General features: G+C 43.7%; 2 protein-coding genes and 1 long non-coding RNA gene across 4 annotated transcripts; 2 read left to right on the top strand and 1 right to left on the bottom strand.

Annotated features, from left to right (window-relative positions):
• The first annotated feature begins 9,457 nt into the window (after nt 1–9,457).
• Nucleotides 9,458–15,596, top strand: LOC100823457 (ATP-dependent zinc metalloprotease FTSH 3, mitochondrial). 2 transcript variants are annotated; one of them, XM_014898197.2, is made up of 8 exons: nt 9,458–9,650; nt 9,755–9,983; nt 10,063–10,134; nt 10,916–11,043; nt 11,818–12,303; nt 12,516–12,641; nt 14,672–14,899; nt 14,988–15,596. In XM_014898197.2, exons 1-8 carry the CDS (start codon nt 9,606–9,608, stop codon nt 15,441–15,443), a joined length of 1,770 nt encoding a protein of 589 aa, XP_014753683.1. In that variant the 5' UTR covers nt 9,458–9,605; the 3' UTR covers nt 15,444–15,596. The 2 variants fall into 2 exon arrangements, with proteins under 2 accessions (XP_014753683.1, XP_014753682.1); XM_014898196.2 differs by having other exon boundaries at nt 12,516–12,767.
• LOC112271164 lies at nt 12,907–14,638 on the bottom strand. Its single transcript, XR_002964096.1, has 2 exons — nt 13,950–14,638; nt 12,907–13,861 (listed from the first exon to the last, which is right to left on the bottom strand). It is a non-coding gene; the product is annotated as an uncharacterized LOC112271164 (long non-coding RNA).
• A 1,814-nt stretch (nt 15,597–17,410) lies between the features above and the next one.
• Nucleotides 17,411–20,197, top strand: LOC100844858 (laccase-13). Its single transcript, XM_003564545.3, has 6 exons — nt 17,411–17,674; nt 17,775–17,926; nt 18,027–18,271; nt 18,370–18,498; nt 18,614–19,591; nt 19,687–20,197. Exons 1-6 carry the CDS (start codon nt 17,573–17,575, stop codon nt 19,815–19,817), a joined length of 1,737 nt encoding a protein of 578 aa, XP_003564593.1. The 5' UTR covers nt 17,411–17,572; the 3' UTR covers nt 19,818–20,197.
• The last annotated feature ends 888 nt before the right edge of the window (nt 20,198–21,085 follow it).

Here is a 21,085-nt window from a genome sequence, read left to right as displayed (position 1 = left end):
TTATACACTAAGTCATGTCTAGATACATCCAAATTTTGACAAACTTGAGACATCTTTTGGTGGACCGAGGAAGTATGTCTTTTTTAATTGGTTCATTGATTCAAAATATGGTTTGTTTACTTTTCACTTGGTTTCTAAAGAAAAAAATAAGTCGTTTGATCCTTGTTGAATATATAAGTAGAATTGCTAGCAAGCGACCATGCATACATGGTCCTTCTTAGAGCAGGTCTAATTGTATGTTCTGCACTTTACGATATGCGATCCGGCCGGTCGCATGTCACACTGCAACGGGTTTTGTCAATCGACGTGATGCTAATACATCGAACGTCCTTATACGTACATCCAAGGGTAGGGATATTGGATTTTTTTTACATATAATTTTTTTAAATATATATGAAATGTCTTAATAAATTATAGTGGAGATATTGGATTGTTTTATGTACATGTAGAAGTTTAGGACACCGGTTCTAATTTTAATTAGCACTTTAAGCTAATATGTGTACCTCACAGAGTCCAGCTGACAAACCACTCACTATGGAGTATGACATCGCAAGTACGGAGTAGCATTCAATCGGTCCGCCATCTATTTAGGTGTCCGGGCCGAAAGTTTCTAGTATCTAATCATAACCATTAAAATCTAAAATCAACAGTGGATATATTTTAACCTATGTGGACGGACACGTTGACTTCTTGTCATTTTGTTTTAATTATATACTAATAGATTTCCAATTGGTTTCATATACCTCCTTATGATCAGATCAAATTGATTGGTTTCTGACAATTCTAAACCATACGCCAATTTTTTGAATATCTGGACCATAATATTTCTATTGCTTTAGAAATCTGGGTTTGCGTCTCAGGCATATATCCATGGTACCGAAGGTAAGTGTGGATTACAAAGACAAATCGATGCATGCAGTTTTGTTCTTGGTTTGGACTTACTCGTTCGTTGTTTTGCCACCTTGTCCTTTGAAGACATAGTTGCCTGTGCCTGTACCTTAGCGTGGCAGGGGCTATTTGTTGCGTGTGAACTCCGCTTGGCGAGGTCAGACAATCGAGTCCCTCGATCAAATTGATCTCAAGTACTGGGCAGGAGATTCATCAATTGCTCGGGCTTGCCGCTAGAACACCTACGTATGGCGCTCCGTGCTATGTGATGTACTGATCGAGCTAATTCCTAATTGTAGAATTTGTGTCTGTATAGCAACCGGCAAGCAGAAGCAGTGTTATGTGGTTGGAAAATCAAACGCGTTAGGATTTATTACGGACACGGAGATAGTTGTGATCTTGTAGGTGCCGTGTGATGTCTTTGATGGGCAGAGAGTCCATACCGATTTCAAGTTGGATACTATACGGACGTGGAGGGGATTACGTGGCGTATTACTCCTGACCTCCGATTGCTTGAACTCTTACCTGAGCTCTGATTGGATGGCTAATTATACTTGAACTCCAATTGCAAATATGTGTCCATATTCCTTCGCTGTGTGTCTGCGGCTAAGTATTCGGGATTGCTTTGTGTTTTAATTATCTGTAGACTGAATCTCCACGGTCCGATAACTTTTGTTAAATCTAGGCCATAGAATTTCTGCTACTTTAATTAGATATTAGATAACCAAAGGTAACCACGCAAAAAATCAGTGGGCATTGGGGTGACACTGGTGAATAGAACTCTGCTAGATAGATAGAATCTTGTTGGAAAATTAATCAATTTCGAGAATAACAATTCAATGAATAATTCCAGAATATAGATCATGACGACAGTAGCAACTAGCAGATGCATCTCTAAAATACTAGAAGTATTAAACAGCCCAACGAACAGCAATATGAACTCGCAGATCATAACTAAACAACAGATCGAATCACAATGTACATACTGTTGCGGTGGAGAGGAAGCCGTTGCTGTTACGTTCGCTTGACGAAGAAGACGGCGGCGCGTCGCGCACCCGCCGGATCGAGAAGACAGACGACCCGTGGTTGCAGGGAAGCGAGCAGTCGCGCGGAGCGCTTCCCAAAAACCTTATTCGCCCTCTCCCGTACAGGATCACAAAGGCGAAAGGTTCCGGAGACCTGCTCTCCCGATCACTGGTGCACGCCGGCGCTCGGGATGGAGTAGACTATGACGACGGCACAAAAGCGAGAGACAGGCGAAACCCTAGCGCGGTTGTGTTGCATACCGATCGAAGGGACGAGCGGCTGTATATATAGTCACACGGGCGGTTTAGGAAACCTGAACCGACTCCACAAAATCTGCACGCGTCCGTAACAGATTCCAAAAATACCTCGCGCGCGTGACAAAAAGATAAAAGGCCCGGCCCCGCACGGCTCGAACTCGAACCACGAAACGCGGCACGCGCGTCGTGGCGTGGCGAGCGGAGGAGGAGGAGCGCGCGTGGGGATTTCCCTAGCTCACTTGCTCAATAGGTGAGAAACAACATCCCTTATATGTTGGTCTCACTCACTCTAAACTAGCAAGATGGGACTATTCTCTTTCCACTCCTCTAATCCCACTTCATGAATGGGCTTTTGAGATTTTTGAGAATTTAATAAAATTGGGCTTGGGCTGATGAGGCCCACAACACAAATTCTAACAATCCCCCACCAGATCTCAAATACCCATTTAGAGATTTACCTGTTCTCGCTACTTGTTTATATACTAGTGTTTCAGCAGAGACTGTTAAGTTGAACTTCTGCCTAGAACTTTAAGTTACATCCATCCACACTCCCAATGGACTAAGTCTTGAATTGCAAGCTGGCGTGAAATAGATTTCACTCAAAGTCAACCAGTACTCGGCTATCAGTAGTCTACCCCGCGGGTGGAGCATATGCGTCATACTTCGTGGTCTCTTCATGAGTTACTAGAGATCATCCAAATCTCACATAGACAGCGACGTTAGACAGTCGGACTCATATAGGTGTGTTCTTTCAAGAATACTCTGTAGGACAGCATCTTTCGCTACTTATAGCCGCAATGAACACATTAAGGCATGTCGCCAACCTGCCTTACAGCAATTTGGGAGTCGCACATCTTCACATAGAGAGGGTTATAACATACTCTCCTCTGTTATACCGATAGCTTCGTTCTTCCCAGATCCTACTTCACGGTATCTCCGATCACATAGGTTGGGTTACCACTATGGCACAACATTCATGGGTCTCAACCCCATCTCCCTCGATGCACTCTCTATCACATTACGGGATAGTCCCTTGGTAAAGGGATCTGCCAGGTTTTTCTCCGTTTGAATATATGTAACAATTATCACTCCGGAGTTTTTCAATTTCCTGACAGACTGCACACGTCTCCTCACGTGTTTTGATGACTTCGCGTTATCCTTTGAACTGTTTACTTTAGTAATAACCGTTTGATTATCATAGTTCATCAGAATAGCCGGCACTAGTTTTTCAACCACCGGCAATTCCATCAAAAGATCTCTCAACCACTCTGCCTCAAAGGTGGTTGTATCTAAAGCAGCAAGCTCTGCTTCCATAGTTGACCTCGTCAATATGGTCTGTTTGCAAGATCTCCATAATACTACACCACCACCAAGTATGAAAGCATACCCGGTTGTGGCGTAGAGATCATCTGCTTCAGAGATCCAGTTTGAATCACAATATCCCTCAAGCACAGCTGGATGCCCTGAATAATGTATTCCATAACTCACCGATCTTTTAGATAATGCAATATCCTTTCTAGTGCATGCCAATGATCTATATCCGGGTTTGACGTGAACCTACTCAATTTTCTCACAGCAAAAGAGATATCAGGCCTCGTAGCGCTAGCTAAGTACATAAGGAAACCGATTATTTGAGAGTATCTCAATTGATCTTTCCTTCTCCATTGTTCTTTCTGAGTATCACGCTGGGGTCATAAGATGTTGGTGAAGGTTTGCTGTCAGTAAAACCGAAGCGACTCAAGACCTTCTCAACATAGTGGGATTGCAACAAAGTAATTCTACTCTCATCCTTAACCAGCTTATTGATAAGAATAACATCAGCCTCTCACAGATCTTTCATATCAAAGCAATTTGATAGAAACGACTTGACCTCATTTATCACTTTTATGCTTGTACCAAAAATCAGAATTTCATCCATGTACAAACACAAAATAACACATTCGCCCCCACCATGGCGATTGTACACACATCTATCAGCCTCATTAATGACAAAGCCTGCAGAAGTTAAAGTTCTGTCAAACTTCTCGTGCCATTGCTTAGGTGCTTGTTTTAGTCCATACAAAGATTTTAGTAACTTGCACACGTTTCTCTCTTCACCCTTTACCACAAACCCATCTTGTTGTTCCATGTAAATTTCCTTTTCCAACTCTCCGTTAAGGAAAGCTGTCTTTACGTCCATTTGATGAACGACAAGACCGTAGGAGGCAGCCAGGGATAGTAGTACTCGAATGGTAGTAAGTCTAGCAACGGGTGAATAGGTGTCAAAGTAATCTTTGCCTTCTTTCTGAGTGTAGCCTTTCGCACAAGCCGTGCCTTATACTTTTCAATAGTACCGTCAGGCCTTAGCTTCTTCTTGAACACCCACTTGCAGCCTACTGGGTTACAACCGTGGGGTCGTTCAGATAGATCTCAAGTCCCATTAGAAAGAATGGAGTCCATCTCACTCTAGACAGCTCTTTCCAGTCATCTGCATCCGGAGATGCATATGCCTCTGCAATGGTTTTGAGAGTATCCTCCACAATGTACACAATGAAGTCATCACCGAAGGATTTTGCAATCCTTCGTCTCTTACTCCTGGAAGGAGCTTCATTGTCATCTTTCTCAACATCATCCTCAAGATGTTCAGATTCATTATCAGATGTATTAGATTCAGATATGCTAGACTCAGGTAATATTTCAGAGGAAATTCTAGCAATGCTATGCATATCTTTCATAAGAAAAATATTCTCAAAAAATGTTGCATCACAGGATTCCATAATAGTATCAACATGCATATCAGGTACCTCGGATTTAACTACCAAGAATCTATAGCCCACGCTTCGCTGAGCATAGCCTAAAAAGATACAATCCACTGTTTTCGGTCCGAGCTTGCGTTTCTTTGGAATTGGAACGTTGACCTTAGCCAAACATCCCCAAGTGCGCAAGTAAGAAAGTGATGGCTTTTTTCCAATCCACTCCTCATAGGGAGTCTTCTCTTTATTTTTGTTTGGAACTTTATTCAGGACATGACATGAAGTCAATAGCGCCTTCCCCCACCATGCCTTAGATAAACCGGCAGTGGCTAACATGGAATTCACCAAGACAGTCAGCGTGCGGCTTTTCCTCTCGGCGACCCCGTTTGATTGGGGAGAATAGGGAGGCGTCCTCTCATGAATAATACCATGTTCCGCACAAAACTCATCAAATACATTGGAGAAATACTCCCCACCACGATCCGACCTAAAACGTTTGATCTTTCTTTCCAATTGATTTTCAACTTCAGCCTTATAGATTTTAAAGTAGTCTAAAGCCTCATCTTTAGTTCGCAACAAATAAACATAGCAGAATCTAGTAGCATCATCAATCAACGTCATGAAATATCTCTTTCCACCTTTTGTCAACACACCATTCATCTCACAAAGATCAGAATGTATGAGTTCTAGAGGTGCCAGATTTCTCTCCTCGGTTGCCGTGCGGGGCTTTCGAGGTTGCTTTGATTGCACACAACTATGACACTTAGAACCTTTGGCAATGGTGAAAGTAGGAATTAAACTCAGTGGATAGCCGAGACATTAAACCAAAATTAACATGACATAAACGAGAATGCCAAACACTTGCATCATCATTAACACTGTCACAAATATGGTTCACTGACATGTCACTAAAATCAGAAAGGGAAAAACGGAACAAGCCTCCGCACTCATAGCATTTACCAATAAATTGTCCATGTTTGGACACAACCACTTTATTAGACTCTAAAACTACCTTAAAACCATCTATGCATAAAAGGGAACCGCTAACGAGATTCTTGTTCATGGAGAGGAAATGCATCACGTTCCTTAGCTGCACGATCTTCCCCGAAGTAAACTTCAGATCGACGGTACCAACACGACGAACAGCTGCATGCGACCCGTTCCCCATCAAGACGGTTGAATCCCTTCCATGCTGGTAAGAAGTAAACAAAGAGATGTCAGAACATACATGAACATTAGCACCTGTATCAATCCACCAACATGGAGATTGAAACACTGAAAGTACAGTAGGTAAAATACCGTACGTGTCAGTGTCGCTAGCGGTCACGACGTTGACAGTCTTCTGCCCCTTTTCCCCTCTCCGATCCACACGATCAGGACAGTCTCTAGAAAAGTGGCCGAGCTCTCCAAGGGTGAAACAATTCATCTCGCCTTTGTTTATTTTCTTCTTCTTCTTGAAGGTAGTAGTCTGCGCAGGCTTGTTGTTGTTAACAACAGCGGACTTCTTCCCTTTGTTCTTTCCGTTGCCGCGAAAATTCCTCTGTACCATATTGGCGTTAGACGGAATATCAGCAGCCTTCTCAGTGGTGTCCTTAGCCCGAGCTTTCTCTTCAACATCAAGAGACGCTATCAGTTGTTCGACTAATATCTCTTGTCTCTTGTGTTTTAGAGACGTGGCGAAGTTCCTCCACGCGGGAGGTAACTTTGCAATAATGCACCCAGCCACGTACTTGTCGAGTAAATCACACTTGAGAAGCTTGAGATCTCTCACAATGATCTGTATCTCATGCGCCTGTTCAACTACAGAACGGTTATCCATCATCTTGTAGTCGTTCAGCGACTCCATGGTATACAATTCACTGCCTGCATCGTTGCACCGAATTTAGCATCCCGTACCCCACAGCTCCTTCCCGTCTTCTATGTGCATATACACATCACAAAGACGGTCAGAAAGAACACTCAGAATGCATCCTCTAAAGGCAACATTGGCATCCTGGAAATTTTTCTGAGCTTCCTCAGATAAATCTCCCTCTGGTTTGCCGTCTGTCACCCAGAATACTTTCAGAGTCTGCAACCAGATTATGGCCTTTAATTGCCATCTCTTGAAGTACATCCCGAAAAATTTATCCGGCTTCAATGCATCGGCTAAACACATAGTTAAATCAGGAAATTGCCTACAATAAGGTTTTTGGATTGTCGGAAAATTAAGCAATTTTGAGAATAACAATTCAATGAATAATTCCAGAATATAGATCATGACGACAACAGCAACTACCAGATGCATCTCTAAAATATTAGAAGTATTAAACAGCCCAACGAACAACAATATGAACTCACAGATCATAACTAAACAACAGATCGAATCACAATGTACGTACTGTTGCGGTGGAGAGGAAGCCGTTGCTGTTACGTTCGCTTGACGAAGTTGTTGACGAAGAAGACGGCGGCGCGTCGCGCACCCGCCGGATCGAGAAGGCAGACGACCCGTGGTTACAAGGAAGCGAGCAGTCGCGCGGAGCGCTTCCCAAAAACCTTATTCGCCCTCTCCCGTACAGGATCGCAAAGGCGAAAGGTTCTGGAGACCTGCTCCCCCGATTGCTGGTGCACGCCGATGCTCGGGATGGAGTAGACTACGACCACGGCGCAAAAGCGAGAGACAGGCGAAACCCTAGCGCGGTTGTGTTGCATACCGATCGGAGGGACGGGTGACTGTATATATAGTCACGCAGGCGGTTTAGGAAATCTGAACCGACTCCACAAAATCTGCAGGCGTCCGTAACAGATTCCAAAAATACCTCGCGCGCGTGACAAAAAGATAAAAGGCCCGGCCCGAACCCGAACTCGATCCACGAAACCCGGCGCGCGCGCACGCGTGACGAGGCGAGCAGAGGAGGAGGAGGAGCACGCGTGGGGATTTCCCTAGCTCAGTTGCTCAATAGGTGAGAAACAACATCCCTTATATGTTGGTCTCACCCACTCTAAACTAGCAAGATGGGACTATTCTCTTCCCACTCCTCTCATCCCACTTCATGAATGGGCCTTTGAGATTTTTCAGAATTTATTAAAATTGGGCTTGGACTGATCAGACCCACAACACAAATTCTAACAAATCAGTATGCCACGCGGATATGAATCATGCTACTAACTTTGTCCTAAGTCAATATTTTTAAACTTTTTTGACTAAATTTACAAAAAAATCCATCAATACATACGACTTTAAATTAGTTTGGTTAAATCCATCATGATATATATTATTCATAAGGTGTGGTTATATTTCAGGCGCCTGATTTTGGAACAAAATGATTAAATCTCAGTTGACACATCAAAACCGTTGGATTAATTAAAATACAGATGCAATCTCCACTCTCCCCTTTCCCACATACTGTCGTTGGATTAAAATCCAACGACCAAACCCGTCGACTTATCTCTGACTAAACACCAGACGATTTTAAACAGCAAAACTTTATTTGATATTTTAGATGTTGATATTTTTTTCTATAAACTTAGTCAAACTTTGAAAAGTTTGACTTAGACAAAGTTAGGACTTCTTAGATTTAAAAACGAAAAGAGTTTAACCAATTGGCTGGTACTACATGCATGTGGCAAGCCGATTGGGTCATGTTAAAACATGCTATACCGCTTAAAGTGTACATTAGTTACACGGAACAAGTATATGACCTGCATTGCTTATTTCTCACTCTACCGTTGCAATACTCTCACAACAAAGATGAAACTTTGGATCCGTGTGCATCTAAAACCACGACAGCCCAGCTCTTAGTTAACTTTTCTATACTACATCGACAACAATATCACATCTCTGTCTCCCGTATTTCTCCATCGATTGGGATGACAATACCGTGACATGTACCGCAGTTTATGAAAACCCACTCATGATTAGAAGTTCAAAGGGGGTTCAACTTTGATCTAATTTGTTAATTTGAGATTTAGCCTACGTTTGGCATTTTAGTGGATTGTCGTAATCCCGTTTTTTCCACCCGCTTTTCACTATTTTCTTGTTTGCCTAACGAATTTTTTTCCTGCTTCAACAGCAGATTATAAAATACTCTCTCCATTTCACAAAGGTTGGTGTATTTTGTTTCGTTAAGACAAGGCTTTGACCAATAATAACTCTATTGATATGTGTTTTTACATACATGAAATTTATATCGATACATTCGTCTTTAAAAGTTTTTTCTAATAATCATGATTTTGTATCATATATGTTACATATTAATAATGTAATTTTTGGTCAAAACCTTGTCTTAACGAAACAAAATACGTCAACCTTTGTGAAATGGAGGGAGTAAGTTCCACGCAGCACAATTCGTCAAAGGGGATTCACCTTTCATCTGATTTGTTAATCTGAGATTTATTGGTTACGATTGAAAGTTTTTAATTTTTCACCCGGCACGTCCTCCACTGTTCCATCAGTACCTCGATGAAAAGAAGTGGTTCTAAAGTTTAATTTCCGTGTTATCATGCTGACGAATCGAGATTAGTGGCCAGACCTGCCACATGTCGACTAGTTAGATCATAATCACAAACCCGTCGCTCTCCGCCGGCGCAAATCAAGCCATCGGCGTCCCGTTTAGTTCGTCCCTCTCGCATGAAGGGCACGGCACCGACCTGAGAAATCGCTGGGCATCAAAAACCCTAGGCACGGAGCGCTCGCCTCCCTTCCCATGCCCTCGCCGTCGCCGCCATGAGCCTCTCCTCTCTGCCCCGCGCCCTCTCCCGATCACGTCAGGCGAGTCTCCGACGACCCCGCCGCCTCTTCTCCGTTTATTCACTTCGGTGGCTTCAGGTGCATCGCGTCATGATTGACGGTTTGCAATGTGCGTTCCTTCCTAGGGTTCTCTGCTAGGGGGTCATGGCGGGTTTCGCGCGCCATTGCCGTCGCCTCCACCGCCACCCCTGCTCGACTCTGCGAGCGGGGGGTTGGGGTTTGTGCGTCGTTACTTGACGTCCGCTCTGGTCCACCGGTCTGCGGCCGCCAATGCACCTGGGAAGGTCGGGGACTGGAGGTCCCTGCTTGCCAACTCGCAGTCCAGGCGTCTTTTCTGCGACCAGTCGAAAAAGAGTAAGTTTTCTCTGCGGGTTGCGGTGGTCTTTCAATCTGCTTATTGGCTCTGTTGATGACGTGGCCCTTAATTGTTTAGATTACGACAAGTCCTGTCCAAATGGGAAGGAGGAGCCGAAAGGGGATGGGAGCGACAAGTCCGAATCAAAGCGTAAGTTGTGACCTTGTGATTTGATCTGCACTGCACATTTATTTAGAGATATGCTTATTTTGTTGGACAAGCTGTGATTTTGATTTCCATTGCACAGTTCTGTGGACATATGAGTAGTTTGGGAAGGAAGAATGCTATGCTAAAATAGGCCCTATAGGCCAATTGATTATTGCTAGAAATTGGTGCTAAGCAGATGATAATTAGAGATTTTGCTGTGGAACTAGATAATGGTAGGGCTATTTTAAGCAACTCTTACATTTTGGGAAATCTTTGGAGATGTCTACAGAACTCATGTCATTTCATAACTTTCCCCAACAGTATCGAATTATCATACAGCTCTGTTCAAAAGTTTTAAGTCATATTTAACTTTCTGCAGTATCAAGAATTTAACAATGGTTGTAAACCATAATTGGCTACTAAAAATAACATATAGCATGCAGGAATTTTTGCAAGACAAATTCAATAGCATTATTTTCAGATAGTCAGTCTATATACTTTCACATATACTAGTGGTCAACGGCTCAACGCTTCAAAATATGGACCACATGAATCCCACAACAAGCCTGCACATTTGAACAGATGGGTATATAACTTAAAAGCTAATCTTTGGGTGTTGGTGCCACATCTGCTGGCAGTTTGCCTCAAAATGAAAGCTTACTGTCATGAACATGTACAAATATGCCTGCAATTTTACAACTTTTATGTGGTTGAGTGCATTTTATCCTTTCAGCTTGGCATGCAGGCCATGCACTAATGTGGTCTTCCTCTGTGCGCTATGCAGAGAAGTTCAATTCAGGTTCTCAGTGGAATTTCCAGGAAAAACTTGATAAGCTATTCCGATTCCTTGCTCCTGTGTTCCTCCTTGAACTAATACTATCAACCTTACCACTCAGTACAGCGCAGCATGAGGTACTCTTCTTACTGACCACTGACTGTTGAACATGCTTTTCATACAAGAATAATATTCCATACTGGTTCGCTGAACAGTTCTATTTACCTGATCTCTAGTGCATAGAAGAAAGCTTACCCCATTCTGCATTCTCTTAGTTCAAGGTCTCCGTCGTTGATATTTCTTGTTACGTCTGAGAAGAGATGTTCCACTTCTATGTGAGGGCCATTGCTTTGACATCCAATTTGAGTGCTGCCAGGATATTGTGTAAATGATTGCTCTTTTTTGAAGAAAAAAAATCTGCTAGTGTGGTCTAGCGAAGTGGCAAAAAAACATGTGTGCTTTTCCTCTAGATGGTCTTAGTTTATGGTTTTTATGACAGTAGATATTCATTAACGACCAATCTCTATGTTGTAGATGACATGAAAGAGATAATTGCAAAGTTGAACCAAAAGATATAGTAATAATATGACATGGCTTGCTAGCTATGTATGTAGCATTACTGTGGTTTTTGGCACACAAATACATCCAGTACTTCAAAACTGATGGCATATCGACTATCTATCCTAGTGAATTTGTTGATCTAGGGCATTGTTACTCTGTTACTATGTGCTCCCCCCCGCCCCTGCCAATCTTGAGTTCTGTATGTCATAAGTACCTCCTGGTATTTTCTTGATGTGTAATAGAACCATATCAATTGACAACTGCATTTTCATTTTTGATAATACAGATGCAGTTTCTTTTACTATTCCATTACTTATAAGATCCATTCCATTTGCTTCTCACTTTTCCAGATAAGCTTCCAAGAATTTAAGAACAAGTTGTTAGAACCTGGGTTAGTTGACCACATTGTTGTTTCAAACAAAGAAGTTGCAAAAGTGTATGTCAGAAGTTCACCTTTAACCAAGCAAAATCAGGATAGTGATATACATATCACTACCAATCATCTCCCTGGGAAAGAGGCACCGAGCATATACAAGTATTACTTTAATATTGGGAGTGTCGATTCTTTCGAAGAAAAGTTGAAAGAGGCCCAGGAAGCATTGGGGATAGATCGACATGATTATATTCCAGTAACTTATGGTCCTGCTGAAGTAAGTTGGTTCCAGGAAATCCTGAAGTTAGCCCCAACAGTTATTATCCTTGGGTTGCTATATGTGGTGGGGAAAGGGATGCAGAGTGGATTTAGTATTGGTGGTGGTTCTGGGAAAGGAGGCCGTAGTATTTTCAATATTGGAAAAGTTCAAGTGACAAAGATGGACAAAAATTCCAAAGACAAGGTTAGTCTTTTGCCTGCTGTTACATTGCATTGCTAATTCGAAGGCAACACTTAAAAGGCTCATATTTATCTATAAGAAGATCATTCCTTGGTAGCTTCCATTTGTGTAGTTGATGAGCTTTGGCCTGGTTCATCACTGTCAAAGAGCAGCAAAGTTGAACACAAATACACACATAGTCCAACTCAAGTAATCTTTATTTGTTATATGTGCAGGTTTTCTTTAAGGATGTAGTTGGCTGTGATGAAGCCAAACAAGAAATCATGGAATTTGTTCATTTCCTGAAAAATCCCAAGAAATATGAAGAACTGGGAGCTAAAATACCAAAGGGTGCTCTTCTTGTAGGTCCTCCTGGCACAGGAAAGACTCTCCTTGCTAAAGCTACTGCTGGAGAGTCTGGTGTACCTTTCTTGTCTATTTCTGGTTCAGACTTTATGAAAATGTTTGTTGGTGTTGGACCATCCAGGGTGAGAAACTTAGTTAAATAGTTGTCGCTTAGTATGAAGAAGGGTGAAAAACAAATTTAAATAGTTGTCGCTTAGTATGAAGAAGCAATTTTACACATGAACCTTGATCATATTACAAAATAAAAGGGAAAAGATAGGATTTGACTACAGATGAACTATGGTTCTAGTTTTATGTAGAATATAGGACGAAAACATAAATGAAGACATCAGGTGAAAGAAACTAAATGAGTAATATACTATCAAACTGAGTATAAAGTAGCAAACATAAATATATGCTTGATTTGTTAGGTCTAGACTTAGTTAATATACATATGTAAAAGATAGCAAATCTAGAGTGTTGATTGGGAAGGTGAGGAAGAGTAGATGGTCGTCTGAAATCTCCACAATTGTCATCACCAACTTTTTGTTTGTGATCTTGTCAGTCCATATAACTGATAATCCAAAGAAGAGAAAAGGTCATTATACCATAACAACATATAAACACGTATTGTAACCTTTACACCAAACAAATCAGGAAAATTAAGCCTACAATACCAGGGTGAGTATTAACTATCTAGATTGTCATCACAGTCAAATGGTTCAATTCAATATCTGTAGTGGTTCATGTATCAGTTCTAGGACTCATATAAACCATAGTGAAGTCTTCTTAGTTCTAGGCGCTGCTAGCTCTTAGAGCTACCTGATTTGGCTGTCTTTCCCTGATGTGCTCATTGCCACAGGAATGGGATCAACCGTTGGTTGTACCTACCTACTGCTAACTGCTGCTGATGTCGTAGTGGCTTTTCCAGATGGACATCAATTTGAAGTCAGAAGTGCATCAATTCAAATGCAGATTGGATACAACATAATAAATTATTGCTTTTCATTCTGTCACCAGGAATCATCAGTGTGCATGTCCTACATACCTTTCATAATTTCCAAACTGAAGGGGGTGGTTGAGACATGATAAGTATTTGGCTTCAGTTTAACAGTGCACCTGCTGATCAGAAAATAAAAGAAATACATTGGACAACAATGGAAGGATCAAAAATTGCTTTGTGAAGTTCTTGCTGTGTGTTCCGTCTGCATGTTATAGAATAACCTCAAATCGAGCTCTGAAAAGGATAACACCATAAATAATTTTATAAGCTACAAACGCGAACCACACTACTTGCAGACAATAATAAAAGCGAGAGATAAAACCTGAACTTTATGTTCTGCGCAAGCAAGGCGATGTCATCTGATTTCCATGCGGAGCACGCGGGAAGAACCTAATAGTTGGAGGCTGCAAGCGGCTCAAACCAAATTAATGTGCACGCACAAAGGACGCGAGCATGGCCAAGAAGTTACTCTTTGAGAGGAGCTGTGAACCAAGGGAGGAGAGGATCGGAGCAGCTGCTGCTAGGGTCACCAAAATCTTGGATGGATCTGATAAATCGTGGATAGGAAGCAGGTGGAAGAGAGGGCAAGGCTGTTGTCTGAAGGTGGAGTTGTGGCAGGTTAGTTGATCGCCGGAGGTAGGCGCCTGGAGGAGTTGAGAAACCTTACCTCGAGTGATTGAGAGGTGCGTCATGTGGATGGGGAGCCCAACGTGAGAGTATCAGAGCCGAGGAGTGGTGCGGCAGGGTAAAGGGCGGGAGGAAAATTAGTTTAGGGTGGCATTGGTGGGTAATTTCTGTCAACATCAAATGCAAAAATATATTTTTCCAGATTTAACTATTTAAGGGCAATGATTTTCTGATGTACCAAATTGACGACCAGATGTTTTGATTTTTTGTGGGAATTTTTAGCCATCTATCTGTACTTTTAGTATGTAAAATAATAGATCATTTCTTTATATGATGTGATCAATTGAACTATAGACTATGAACATATGGTACTGATATTTATATTTCCTGACTATGTACTGATTGGTCTCTCTGCAGGTTATTAGCAAAATGGAGCGTCTAACTGTTGCTTACCATGAATCTGGTCATGCTGTTGCCGGATGGTTTTTGGAGCATGCAGAACTACTCCTTAAAGTCACAATTGTACCTCGTGGAACAGCTGCTTTAGGCTTTGCTCAGTACGTTCAAAATGACAATCTTTTGATGACAAAAGAACAACTTTTTGACATGACATGCATGACACTAGGTGGCCGAGCGGCTGAGGAGGTACATAACATTTCATGGATCCTTGTATAATTGACTTTCGTCTTAATATGGATGTAGTAAGTGACCTAACTGTTCTTTCAACCATTAGGTTTTGATTGGGAAGATCTCCACTGGTGCTCAGAATGATCTGGAGAAGGTTACTAAAATGACTTATGCCCAGGTTGCATTATACGGTTTCAGTGAAAAGGTTGGGCTTCTTTCTTTCCCTCAAAGGGATGATGGTTTTGAAATGAACAAGCCATATAGCAGTCAGACAGCATCCATCATTGACACTGAGGTGAGGGAATGGGTTGCTGAGGCCTACAAACACACAATTGAGCTGATAAAGAAGCACAAGGAACAAGTGGCGCAGATTGCAGAGCTGCTGCTTGAGAAGGAGGTCCTTCACCAGGATGATCTAGTTCGGGTTCTAGGGGAACGCCCATTTAAGACAGTCGAACCAATAAATTATGATCGCTTCAAACATGGTTTCATAGATGCAGATAACAATAAGAGTACGGAAGTTGATCCATCATCATCCCTTGGCGAGGCTGTCCCAACATAACATGGACAATGTTGTAGCTGTGTTGCACGTATAGATTTCAGTATTTTCTTTGGCATGAGAGATGCTGTACATAGGAATGATTTGCCAACTCATGGAACTTATTTTTGTGCAAACTGAAATGACATCGAATTGAAGCAGGTGTCCCTGCTGTCATCTACTTGTCTCTGACCCAGCCAGAGGGGCTTGTCCTGTTTGTTTTCTAATGTGAAATTAATCGAACAAAATATTTACCAATGTTCGTTTTTAGAACTGCAGTGAAACGATATATCAATTTTTTTTTCATGATATCTCAACTTTGAAACACCAGTAGTTTTCATGTTGCCGCATCTTCTGAAAAGACAAATCTGATTCACCGTCAGAAAAGGTTCTAAATGAAACGCCACATGCTTTGAATGAAATATTGGTAACTAGTAACTGGAACCACATTCTGATATAGGAATATAGCCCTTTACGTTCGAAGCACACCTTACACAGTGAGTTGTAGCCATTGGAAACAAATGAAGGAAAGGAAGCGATGAGGTCTGGTCAGGCATCCTTCTCTCCCTATGGACACTTGTGGAGTTGTGGGCAAAAGAAGATGAACAGTTCCAGCACAAAACCCCGGTCGATCGACCAAACAATCCACAGGGGCCGACCCACCTGCTCAGCTTCCAAATTACGGATCTCCGGCCGGTTTTACATTATGTGAGCCGGGGCACGCAAGGCCAAGGCATTGGTGGTCGATGTGAATGTGCCGCCAATCAAGAACAGGCTTGGACTATCTTCCTCCAGACAGCTATAACTAGCTCAGGTCGCTGTCCTCGCTAGCTCCAGCTCCAGTCCCTTGGCATGTAAGGAGGATATGGTAGGAGCCCAGGGAAGATAAAAGCTGTGATCCGCAGCCGGTCCACTTGGTCTCATCTCTGACCTTTAGTTCCAAAAAGCGAGGATTCAACTACTTCTGATTTAACGCTTTTTTGACAGTTTGGTGGACGCAATCCAACAGGACCAGGAGGTATCTGATTCCGTAACAATTTCAACATACAGTCGGCTCAATTAACACCCTCTCCCTAGAATAATGGAAAAGCAGTAACAACAAAACATGCTCCTGAAGCCAGGTGCATCACTAGCTACCACATTTTTTTTTTAAAGTTAAACGTCAGTGCTAGAAAGTGAAATGTGGTGCTTCTTAAGTAACCCCCCCCCCCCCCCCCCCAGGTGTTATGGTTTCAACGTGCAATTAGCATTGTATTCTAGAAAAAAACGTTGCAATTAGCAGCAAGTACCCCTGAAGCCAACAGGTGCAGTTATGGCAGAATTCTTCCTGATGGCTGCAGCTGGAGGTGACACATTTCCGCTGCTCTTGACTGGTGTACGTACGGTACGGGGAGTCCTTGCCTTATTTTTCGTGTGGTTTTGCGCAACGTTTGAGAACCAAATTAATATCAGGGGCAAAGTACCAGTACCACGTACCAACCACAAAGTAGTCCTGTCAAAACGGTGCCATAATTCCTTGCGTTCTCTTCTTCTTTGAGTTAATCGCACTTCATATATGGTTCTGTTTAATATAGCGTAAAATGGGTACTAGTAAACGCAGCTTTTCCTCTTACTGAAGCAAAGATGGCTAAGATAACGTTCCTGGGCAAACTATACGATAAGGAACCATCGAACGATAAAGCCGTCAATACAGAGTAGTATACATTTTTTCCATATAGCAGCAGAAAAGTGGACATAAATATATTCTCACACACATTCTGCGTGTTAATTAAGGCATTGAAAAGCCAAAGGGGTGGCCAAGAACGCAGAGTGACATATAAACAGACGATCCAGTGGTTGACTTTAGCCGCACTCCGAAGCTATGGCCATGCATGCATTCATGCATGGGCCCCGTTTCCCCCACAGTGTTGAGCTCAGTAACCAACCGTGCACCAACTAAAGCTTACTAAACGCGGGGGTTTAACCATGGAACAGAGTCGGTCTTGACAGACAAAAATGCATGCCATTAACGTTTAAATTCTCGTGTATATATAGGCACCTCGATCCACAGCATACCCATTACCATATTAGCCATCGAGAGCTAGCTCGAGGAAGTGAAGCTGAGCCGGTCGAGCTAGCTAGGCAGCTAGGGGCGCTCGAGAAGGCATTGAAACATGGCGGCTACCTTCCGTTCCTCCTCCCTCCTCGTCGTGGCGGCGCTAATGGTGTTGTCCATCAACTTGGCGGAGGGCGACACCGTGGAGTACCAATTCGATGTAAGTTTTGTTGTTTGTTGCGATCCATCAACAGACAACAGCGCGGCGTACGTTGCTGCAATTGAATTAATGATCCGTTTTGATCGATGCATGCATGCAGGTGGAGACCATGAACGTGACACGGCTGTGCAGCAGCAAGAGCATCGTGGCGGTGAACGGGCAGTTCCCGGGCCCCACGGTGTTGGCCAGGGAAGGCGACCTCGTCGTCGTCCGGGTCGTCAACAAAGCCCAGTACAACATGAGCATCCACTGGTACCCATGCCCACTGATGCGCCTATTTACAGTACACGCATATCATTAGAGAAGTTTACGATGGACCAATTGAGCAACTTTGTGTTGTGTGTGCGTGCAGGCACGGCGTCCGGCAGCTGCGGAGCGGGTGGGCGGACGGGCCGGCGTACATCACGCAGTGCCCGATCCAGCCCGGGCAGAGCTATGTGTACAAGTTCACCATCAGCGGGCAGCAGGGCACGCTGTGGTGGCACGCACATATCTCATGGCTCCGCGCCACCGTCTACGGTCCTATCGTCATCCTTCCCAAGCTCGGCGTTCCTTACCCGTTCCCCGCACCATTCAAGGAGGTTCCCCTCATGTTCGGTACGTATGTACCGTGGATGCACGCACAAACATATATAAAAAATTGTGCATGTGTACCCTATGGAAATTAAGGGTTTGTTTTGGGCGCATGTACGCAGGTGAATGGTGGAAGGCGGACACAGAGGCAGTGATCAGCCAAGCACTTCAGACGGGAGGAGGCCCAAATGTATCGGATGCTTTCACCATCAACGGTCTCCCAGGACCGCTCTACAATTGCTCTGCCAAAGGTTTGCATAAGTTTGTACTTGTACGTACGATCTGGCTATATGCTAAGACGCATGGCCTCGTCCCCGTGATACGATCACTGTGGTTCCAAGCAACGTGTACGTGTGTTTCGTGCAGACACGTTCAAGCTGAAGGTGAAGCCAGGGAAGATGTACATGCTGCGGATCATCAACTCTGCACTCAACGACGAGCTCTTCTTCTCCATCGCTGGACACCTGCTCACCGTCGTCGACGTCGACGCAGTCTACGTGAAGCCCGTCACCGTCGAGACCCTCCTTATCACCCCGGGACAAACCACAAACGTGCTCCTCACCACCAAGCCGTCCTACCCGGGAGCCAACTACTACATGCTCGCCTCGCCCTACTCCACCGCAGCCTCCGGAACCTTCGACAACACCACCGTCGCCGGCATCCTCGAGTACGAGCATGACGAGTACCCTGGCTCCTCGGCGAGCTTCAACAAGAACCTTCCGTTGTTCAAACCAACCATGCCGCAAATCAACGACACGAGCTTCGTGTCCAACTTCACCGCCAAGCTTAGGAGCCTCGCCAACGAGGATTACCCTGCTGACGTGCCGCGTGAGGTGGACAGGCGGTTCTTCTTCACGGTGGGACTGGGGACCCACCCATGCGCCGGCGCGAATGGCACGTGTCAGGGGCCCAACGGGAGCCGGTTCGCGGCAGCCGTGAACAACGTCTCCTTCGTGCTTCCCACCACGGCGCTGCTGCAGTCGCACTTCACAGGGATGTCTAACGGGGTCTACGAATCCAATTTCCCCGCCATGCCCTCGTCGCCGTTCAACTACACGGGCACGCCGCCCAACAACACCAATGTGTCCAATGGGACAAAGCTGGTGGTGCTGTCGTATGGGGAATCCGTGGAGCTGGTGATGCAGGGGACAAGTATCTTGGGAGCCGAGAGCCACCCGTTTCACTTGCATGGGTTCAACTTCTTCGTCGTCGGTCAAGGGTTCGGCAACTTTGACCCGATGAGTGATCCCGCCAAGTATAACCTAGTGGATCCCGTCGAGCGGAACACCGTCGGCGTGCCAGCCGCCGGATGGGTGGCCCTTCGCTTCCGCGCCGATAATCCAGGCGAGAATTATCAATCATTCTTCATTTACTTAATGTAACTGAAGAAACTGAATTCTTAATTACATTAATTGATATGTTTCTCTGCACGTGTGCAGGGGTATGGTTCATGCATTGCCACTTGGAGGTGCATGTCAGCTGGGGCCTGAAAATGGCGTGGCTGGTGCAGGACGGGAGCCTCTCCAACCAGAAGCTCCTGCCTCCGCCGTCCGATCTCCCAAAATGCTAGGAAGAGCTAGCTCGATCGTTCTTCATGCAGAGATCGCGTCTTCTCCAATTTGCATAGGACATTCGTCCGCTTTTGCTGGCTTGCGTGCGCACACAATTGCTTGTTTATGTGTCGCCGCGTGCGCGTGGTTGGTGGTGTCTATTCAATGCTTTCCTAGCGGTGTGTGTCTTTTCTCCAGGTCAAGTCGTCGTCTGATCAACAGTTGTGAACCATGAAGAGGTTTCTTGATCAGAAGCAAGATAGGAATTTAATTTTGGACTGTTATTATTTGCAATCTTTTGTAATATGCACGGGAGCTGGATCATATACCCAAGTGCATGCCTGTCCAATAATTTGTACCAATAATTGATTTATGGTGAGCGAATTGTTCTCTGTTAGTACTTCACTTACTTTCGGATTCCCCATTATCCAATCATCACAGGATATACACCCGGTGCAAATTTAACTTGTATCAAATGCTACTACACTGATCAAATCTTGTGAGGATCATATTTGGACGGCTATTAGAGAGAAAAATCTTACTACCAGGAGTTCCTCAGTAGGACCAGATGCAAATTCAGAAAGAGAGAAATGGACACTGAATTTCATCATGGACCATCTAAATACTCCTCTCGCTTTCTGTTTCTTATCTGTACCACTGAAAGTCGTACCTTCCCCTGCAATTTTGGACTGTTATTAGTTGCAATCTTTTGTAATATGCACGGGAGGTGGATCATATGCCCACGTGCATGCCTGTCCAATAACTTGTATCAATAATTATTTAGAGAAAAGTATTTTTTTTCTTTCCTCAACTTGTCGGAAAGTTTGTTTTTCGTCACTCAAAAGAAAATCGTACTTTCTCCGTCCAACAAAGGATGTCTCAACTTTGATCAAATTTGAATGCATATATACACTAAGTCATGTTTAGATACATCCAAATTTTAACAAACTTGAGACATCTTTTGTTGGACAGAGGAAGTACTTTTTTCGACCCTCAATTTTCAAAACCGGACACTTTTAGTCTCTCAGTCCATCCAAAGTGGTTTTCCTAGTCACGTGTCTGGCTTTTGCATAGTTTTTTCACTTATTTTTTTTTCAATCAAGATATAGATGATGCAGATGGAGGAGAAGTAAAACCAGTGCCTGAACGAGATCCAGAGCACGACGACGACCAATTTCAACAGACTCGGCGGTCACGGGATTAAGTACAAACCGGACACGTGGCTAGACAAGCCGCTTCGGATAGCCTTAAGGACTAAAAGTGTCCGGTTTTGAAAGTTGAGGGATGA

The sequence above is a fragment of the Brachypodium distachyon genome, chromosome 2, assembly GCF_000005505.3.
Source record: "Brachypodium distachyon strain Bd21 chromosome 2, Brachypodium_distachyon_v3.0, whole genome shotgun sequence".
Classification (NCBI taxonomy): domain Eukaryota; kingdom Viridiplantae; phylum Streptophyta; class Magnoliopsida; order Poales; family Poaceae; genus Brachypodium; species Brachypodium distachyon.
The sequence above is the reverse complement of the archived record's forward strand: the minus strand, read 5'-3'. Positions and strand labels throughout refer to the sequence as shown.

Excerpts from the sequence above, each read along its gene's own strand:
- LOC100823457 (XM_014898196.2), top strand. The coding sequence starts at position 9,606 with ATGAGCCTCTCCTCTCTGCCCCGCGCCCTCTCCCGATCACGTCAG. Across the intron at positions 9,984-10,062 it reads CTGCGACCAGTCGAAAAAGA|ATTACGACAAGTCCTGTCCA; the intron begins GTAAGTTTTCTC and ends TTAATTGTTTAG. Across the intron at positions 12,304-12,515 it reads ACAAAAATTCCAAAGACAAG|GTTTTCTTTAAGGATGTAGT; the intron begins GTTAGTCTTTTG and ends TTATATGTGCAG.
- LOC100844858 (XM_003564545.3), top strand. The coding sequence starts at position 17,573 with ATGGCGGCTACCTTCCGTTCCTCCTCCCTCCTCGTCGTGGCGGCGCTA. Across the intron at positions 17,675-17,774 it reads CCGTGGAGTACCAATTCGAT|GTGGAGACCATGAACGTGAC; the intron begins GTAAGTTTTGTT and ends GCATGCATGCAG. Across the intron at positions 18,499-18,613 it reads CTACAATTGCTCTGCCAAAG|ACACGTTCAAGCTGAAGGTG; the intron begins GTTTGCATAAGT and ends TGTTTCGTGCAG.